Source organism: Trachemys scripta, chromosome 1 (genome assembly GCF_013100865.1).
Source record: "Trachemys scripta elegans isolate TJP31775 chromosome 1, CAS_Tse_1.0, whole genome shotgun sequence".
Classification (NCBI taxonomy): Eukaryota; Metazoa; Chordata; order Testudines; family Emydidae; genus Trachemys; species Trachemys scripta.
Genome location: NC_048298.1, coordinates 320,270,344 through 320,278,264, shown reverse-complemented (window position 1 = coordinate 320,278,264; position 7,921 = coordinate 320,270,344). Strand labels below are relative to the sequence as shown.

At 44.9% G+C, this 7,921-nt stretch overlaps 1 protein-coding gene across 1 annotated transcript in view; it reads left to right on the top strand.

Moving 5' to 3' along the window:
- Positions 1-731: 731 nt before the first annotated feature.
- Positions 732-7,921, top strand: part of MTNR1B (melatonin receptor 1B) — a 46,098-nt gene continuing 38,908 nt past the window's right edge. Inside the window, exon 1 of the mRNA XM_034759592.1 lies at positions 732-945. Coding sequence (XP_034615483.1) covers positions 732-945 — 214 coding nt within the window. The remainder of the gene's footprint in view (positions 946-7,921) is intronic.

Genomic DNA, 7,921 nt, shown 5'->3' with positions numbered 1-7,921 from the left:
CCCCTTTTGGAATGTTCCCCTCCCCCGTCGGGGATCCCCTTCCCTTACGCACGCTCCTCCGTCTCTCTCCCTGCACGCTCCCTCCCCATGCCTGCTGTCTCCCCCTGCTCGATCGCTCCTAACTTACTCACAGGCTCCCCGGGCACGAGCCCACGCCCGCCCCCTTGCTCCGGATCCGCCCCGCACGCGCCTCCCCGCAGCAAAGCGCTCTGGCTCCCCCCAGAGCGCCCGGCCGCCGCCGAGGGGCTGCGAGCGGCCGCGGGAAAGTTTGCAGTCACGCCGCGCGCGTGGTGGGGAGGGAGCAGGGCAGTGGGGGCGGGACCTGGCCCGGCTGCTCTGAGTCTCCTCCCCGGTTAGCCCGCGCCGACCCCTTTCCCCGCCTGCCCCAGCTCCTGGCGGGGCTGCGGGCCGGGGGCGGGCGAGAGATGGAGGAGTGGGGAGGGGGCTTTGCTGCCTCCAGCCCCGCCCGGCCGCTGCCCCGCAGCGCCTTCTGCCGGGGAGGCAGCGGGGGAGCGGGCGCGGGGCGGGGGAGCGTAGCCCATTAAAGCCCTGCCCGCCGCCGAGCACGGCTAGTCGGCAGCGCCGGGGCACCCGGGGCTGGAGGGAAGGCGGCAGCCGGCGCTGCCATGGGGAGCCCGGGGCCGGGGCGCCCCAGCCCACGCTAGGAGGAGCCGGGCGGGAGGCTGCCGGGGGCGCCCGGCGAAGCGGAGACGGGGGCGCGGGTGTCAGCGATGCTGGAGAATGGCTCGCTGAGGAACTGCTGCGAGCTGGGCGGGCGAGGGGGCTTCGGCTTGGCGGGGCGGGAGGCGGCGGCGGCGGCCCGGCGGCCGGCCTGGGTGGTCCCGGCGCTGTCCAGCGTGCTGATCTTCACCACCGTGGTGGACATCGTGGGCAACCTGCTGGTCGTCATCTCGGTCTTCAAGAACCGCAAGCTCCGGAACTCAGGTGAGAGGGGGGCGAGCGGGCTGGACGGGGCCGCTTCGGGGACTCTGGCGTAGCCCTTTGCTGCCCAGCACCAGGCGGCTCCGCAAGTAGCCCCACGCCTGGGCTCCAGCCGGGCCAGCTGGGGGGGAACTTTATACAACGGGTAGCTTTATACTCAGCCCGAAACTATACCGCTGCCCCCCCTGAACCCTGAAACTGGGCCACGCTCCTAGAGCTCTGCCCCTCTGCCCCGGACCTCCCAACTCTGCTGAGCCCCACAACTCAGTCCTAAACCCACGACACTGTGCTGACCCCATAACCTGTGCCAATCCCTACACTCAGCCCTCAAGTGATGCTAAACCCGGCACTGGCTCCTAATGGGCATCAAAGTATATCTTAGCAACGCATCGGGTAATCTTTGTGCCGTGTATGTTATAAGGATGCAGGCTAATAAAATAGCGTTTAATGATTAACGGAAAGCTTTTCCCCCAAACTGATCAGGAGGGAAATCTCAGATTCAGACTTGTCTAAGTGTACTTTTGAGGGTGTGTGTGTGTGTAGGCGAGAGAGACTCAATCCACTGTCCGCGGGTTTATCAAATTCACAGTAATCTTCATATTTATTAACCAACGTTTTCTACCTCCTGCTTGGTCCTCCTTAAACACCAAATAAAGGGGATTTTTCGAATCATGTGTGTGTTTATTTCTTGAGGTGATGTAACTGACAAACTTTCTCTTTGCCTCCCAGTTTATTCAGTTTGGGGTTGGCTAAAGATGCAGGTGGCTAGAGATTTGTTTGCCCCACAGAACTAGACAGGGGGAGGAAATAAGTGGTACCCAGATGGGACTGCTCTGCCATGCCTCTTTTAGAATTGCTTCCCATTGTTGTTTTATGTCCCGTTGTATGGACTTTTGTTATACCACCTACCGTGCTGCCTACAGCTGGATTCAGCCGAACAGGAGTTCATTTATAAGTGCTAAAAAGTTAGATTGTTCATAAGATATTTGTACTCAGTCGACTGTTAGGTATATGGATGTAATGGAAGGTGTTATTATCCCCACTAACTGCAGTGAACGAGCTCGTTAGAGCTCCCATTACAAGCAGTTCCGGGATTGCACTGTTACTTCAGATCTTCAATAGCATTATTTTATGACGTGAAGGAACTCAGTCCTAAGTAACAAAACTTTGTCAAGACCAGATCCAAGTTAGACGCAGAACGCCCCATATCTTCCCTATGCTAAATGGGAGACTACTTTGGTGCTACCTGATCTCGGTCGAATTTTAGATCAAAGAGAGACATCGGGAGCCTCGCTATGAACCCTCCCTTTGTTAATAAAATATAGTTGGTAATATATCATTATTAAAGTACTTTAAGCATGCAGGGCTATTTCAGGGAGGATCATTTCTTTTGCAAAGGTCTTTTCAGTGTTTTCTTGTTTCACATTCATTGTGGATAGTTCTTGAACTGAAGGGAATTGAGGAAAATTCAGTCCCCGTGTTAAATACAAAAGATGAAGTAGTGTGTAAAGAGATGACACTTCCGTTCATTAAATGTTTATCGTTGGTGCTTTAACTATCTGTATGCCTTCCTCCCAGTTGACAGTGCAATACACTAGGTTTCATTTACTATAAGAAAGGCTGAAATATCTCTTTATCTTATTTATTAATGTACCTGGTACAAATGGTATTCTTGTAGTTCAGCTGAAGCACAAGACTTGTACAAACATCATTTCAGATGTGTGAAACTCTGGTTTATGTAACTTGACACTAGTAACTGCTATAGATATACTAATTAGACTTGAATTGAACAGTAGGAGGAGCTAAGAACTAGGTTGCCTTTGCTTTTCAAAGAAAAATGCTTCTCTAGGAAGCAGAAATAAATGAAATTGGAAAGAATACAATATACACAGCTAATATTACTATTCTGTTATCATTTGGTCAATACTTGGATACTACTATAATTTTTAAAAAAGGAATCTAGCCTTTATCAGTTTCAGTAGGAAAAATAAGTCAAAGGGACAGAAATGAAAATATGGGAACATAACCTATCAGGAAGATATTGAACTGAAAAAGGCATGATGCTGAGTTTTCATCTAAAAGCAGTTTTCTTTTAGCAAATGACTGTGTTTAGTCAGCAATTGCTTTGTAACTTGATAACATGATTATATTGTAAGGGCAGGATGTAGCATAGAAAGCCATATAATATAGTATGGTTAAAACAATATGCTTCTATTGGGCTTTACTCCATGTAGAAGTCTAATTAGTTAGGAGGAAGATAATGACATTCCTCCATATTTTAAAATTCCTCCTATTACTCTGAGGCCACCTTTACCTCTGCTGATGAGAAAATACTGTAAGTGGGGAGAGAAAAAATTACAGCAACCTACCAGTCCTTAGACAAATAGATCTATCACTTATCAGAGCCCATAGATATGAATCACTGTAGCTTTGCATGACCCAAAGACTGAGAGAAGTGTCAGTTCTGCTCTGAATAACCCTGGGGGTCTGGGAGTACACTGCTGTGACTAGTGCCCATTGGTTGATGAAAACGAATAGATCTTTGTTCACTCATCTTTGTAAAGCTCAGATGGACAGAAACATCAAATCATAGAGGAGGAAGGATGATCAGGACTTCTGTCTAGGTAGGCTGATATGGTTTGCTTTGTTCATTTTACAGTGCAAAGAAGTTATTGGTGAATATGATAGTGAGAATAACCTTAAATTTAATTATCAAAGGGCATGGTGGTATCATAAGATTTCACTAGTGACAAGCATTATTTTCATAATAGAATTATTAATGCATATTATTAAGTCCAGTAGTGCCCACAATGTGCTAGCAACAGTTTACAATTCATGAGGCCAAGCAACATGCTGAGGATCAGGGAGAGGGGCACCATAAACATATTTATTTTGAACATACATATTCTCTTCTTAACCTTAAATATTTATCTACATATGACTGTCCCACAAATTCATTTTTAGGCATCAGGAAGAAATGACTCTTAAGGACGGATTTGGGGGGGTAGAGATAGGTAGTGGCTTATGGGTCAATTCAGTCAGATTTCCATGTGTAGAATGCAGAATGAAAGAAGGTGTGAAGATGACTGGGAGAATCAGAGACATGGACATTCAAGACTATCGCCATTAATGTCGTAGTGGAGAAGATAAGGAATGCTAAGAATCAATTACTTTGGAGGTGAAGGGAAGAAGAGAGAAGAGGCAGGAGTTGGAAAGATAGGTGGGTCAAGAGATGACTTTTTGAAGAGACTGGAGCATAGAATTATAGAATTATAGAAATGTAAGGCTGGAAGCGACCTCAAGAGATGATCTAGTCCAGCCCTCTGTGTTAAGGCTTGTTGGAGCCTATTTCAGTGCTTAACTATCCTTATAGTTAAGATATTAGGAAAAACTTTCTAATCTCCCTTGCTTCAGATTAGGCCCATTATTTCTTACCCGACCTTCAGTGGAGATGGGGAACAATGGATCACCATCCTCCTTGTAACAGCCCTTCACATATTTGAAGACTTATCACATTCGCCCCACCCACCCCCATCTTCTTTTCTCAAGTCTAAATATGTCCAGCGTTTTTAACCTTTCATCCTAGGTCAGCGTTTCTAAATTTTTATCATTTTTGTTGCTCTCCTCTGTACTCTCTCCACATTGTCCCCATCTTTCTGAAAGTCTGGTGCCCAGAACTGGACAAAGTACTCCAGCTGAAGCCTCACCAGTGTCAATAGAATGGGACAATTACCCCTGTGTCTGACATACCACACTCCTGTTAATACAACCCAGAATGATAAGCCTTTTTCACAACTGCATCACATTAACGCATATTCATCTGTGATCCACTACAACTCCCAGATCCTTTTTTCAGCAGTACTATTGCCTAGCCACCACATTTTAGAGTTGTGCATTTGACTTTTCTTCCTAAGTATAGTACTTTGCACTTGTATCAGAGAGGTAGTCGTGTTAGTCTGAATCTGTAAAAAGCAACAGAGGGTCCTGTGGCACCTTTGAGACTAACAGAAGTATTGGGAGCATAAGCTTTCGTGGGTAAGAACCTCACTTCTTCAGATGCAAGTGACTTGCATCTGAAGAAGTGAGGTTCTTACCCACGAAAGCTTATGCTCCCAATACTTCTGTTAGTCTCAAAGGTGCCACAGGACCCTCTGTTACTTTGCACTTGTCTTTATTGAATTTCATCTTGTTGATTTTGAGTATCTTTGTAATTGTGAAGGGAAGGAGCAAAGGAGAGTCAGATATTGAGGAAGGTCAGGAGGCGGTGAGAGTGGATGGCAATGGATGTCAGAGACAAGAGGTGATGGGGCCACTGAGACAGTGGAAGGGTTAGAGGAGGAGAGCAGGCCAAAACTTTGGTATAGGTGACAGGGGAAAAGGAAGACAGGGTGCTGGGACCGAGGAAATAGGAGGAATTTTGGTCACCATTATATAGAAAAGATGTAGAGAAACTGAAAAGGATCCAGAGGCAAGCAACAAAGATGATCAAAGGGATGGAATGCAAGTCATATGAGCAAAGGCTGAAGGAACTTGGTATGTTTAGTTTGGAAAAGGGCAGATTAAGGTAGGCAGGGGAGGGAGACATGATAGCAGTCTTAAAATACTTGAAAGGCTGCCATAAAACAGACGGAGAAAAATTGTTCTCTCTTGCCACAGAAGGTAGGATAAGAGGCAATGGGTTCAAACTACAGCATAGCAGATTTATATTAAATCTCGGGAAAAACTTCTTAACTGTAAGAACAGTAGGACAATGGAACAAACTGCCTTCAGAAGTTGTGAAAGCTCCTTCACAGGAGCTTTTCAAAAAGAGGCTGGATAGCCATCTGTCTTGGATGGCTTAGACACAACAAATACTGCATCTTGGCAGGGAGGTAGACTAGACGACCCTTGCGGTCCCTTCTAACTCTATGGTGGGAAAGACCACTTCAGATCTTGACTACCTTCTCTCTGAAAAAGCTGGTGAACTCTTGTGTGGAGACAGAGGGAGAGTTTTAGGGTGCGAGCTGAAGGTTGCAACTAAGCAGTGTGGATTCGGGGAATAAAGAACCCAAGTTCAATTACTTTAACTAATATCACTAATAACCTTCTCTTCAGGAATCAAGACACCATTATGTCATATCCCCCAGATTTAGACACACTATTCTGTCTCAGGTTTATTCTAAGATCCCAATAATTACAAATTGTTTAATTATGAATCATCCACCATACAATTAAGGAATGATCAAAAGCAAATGTTTCACAGCCTTCATATAATGTGAGGCTCACAGAACTGAGTGAAATAAAATGTCCCATTAGCCTTTATATAGAAAAGTGTAGGTTGATATTCATGTTTAGCAGAAGAGGAGAGTGAAGAGAGTGTGGGGCATTGGTAGGACTGATGCTTTTAGGGCCTGATCTTTCTGTCCTACTGCATTGGGAGTTATAAATAAATAAAGATACCCTATCTCCTAGAACTGGAAGGGACCTTGAAAGGTCATTGAGTCCAGCCCCCTGCCTTCACTAGCAGGACCAAGTACTGATTTTGCCCTAGATCCCTAAGTGGCCCTCTCAAGGATTGAATTTACAACCCTGTGTTTAGCAGGTCAATGCTCAAACCACTGAGCTATCCCTCCCCCCTTTGGGCAGCATTACAACTGTAGGCTTGATGTACGTACTAAAGTCTGTTTCTCAATTGTGCTTGGGGGAAAGGGAGTGAATTTGTGAAGGCTTTTCCTACTAATTCATATCCTAATTGGTATGACTCTGCACCACTTGTCCAGTTATGTAACTCTAGTCAGCCTTTTTGTAAGATCCTGAGCAATTTCTGATCTCTAGACATGGTTGAATTTAGTTAGTGCTTTTTAGAATTAGTGCTTTTATAGTGTCTAATTTTGGAGAAGAAATAATTTTATCCAACCTGTTGCAAAATTAAACAAAACTTCATATGTGGGAATGATCAAATAAGTTAACTTGTTCTGTTTGACATAATGTACTGAGTTTTCAGAAGTGACTAATGATTTTGGGTGCCTCAATTATCGTGTGCCAAACTTGAGATATCTTTAAAGGGGCCTCATTTTCAGCTGAACAATCACCCTAAAAAATCAGGTCTCATTAAGGTCACTAGTCACTTCTGAGACTTTCAGTCCCTATTTATATAGACATAGATAACTCTACTATTCCAATCCCAAACTAGCTCTTATATAGATACTAGTGCTCTCGAGATGAGAGAGACAGAGACAGGATCATAAGCAGCAGCTAGCACAATGGAACTCTGATCTTGATTGGGGTATCTAGATGCTACTATAATACAAATAATAATAATTCCACTCTTTCCTCCATTCTTTCCCCCCAGTCATCAGAACACTGATGTATATAGACATGTAATTATATATATATATATATATACACATATTATGTATATGTCTGCAGAAATAGATTTTTCTATATGTAAATGTACACACATCTGTAGAAAATAAAACATTCCTGCACATGGTATTTTAACAATTCTGGCATTTAACTTCATACTAAATAAACTTTAAAAAATGTAATTGTGTCTTGTGCTTTTCTTCTTCATTTTCCCATTTCTCATCATTCACACCACATTCTTTCCTTCTTCTTTACATATGGGTGTATATTCTCCTCCATTATTATTTGTAGCCTTCCCTTATTCCTCATCTCTCCCTACATCTCCCTTCTTTTCCCCCCTGCATTGTGTTCTCTCCCTTCTTTTCCATGTTCTCTCTCACATCTAATTTCCACTCTCTGTATCTCCTTTCTTTTTCCCCATCCCAGGCTCTCTGCGTCTCTCCTTCCTTACCCACTCAATTGTACTGCTACTCTTTTCTAGCCACCAACATCAATCTGTCATCTCACCTCTACATTCCCCCACGTGTCTCCTTCCCTCACCCCTTCCCATCCCCAAAACACTGATCCCTTACAGCATTCTGTTTCTCTCCCTTTCCTCCCTCCATCAAGACTCTCTCCCTCCTTTCCCTCCACT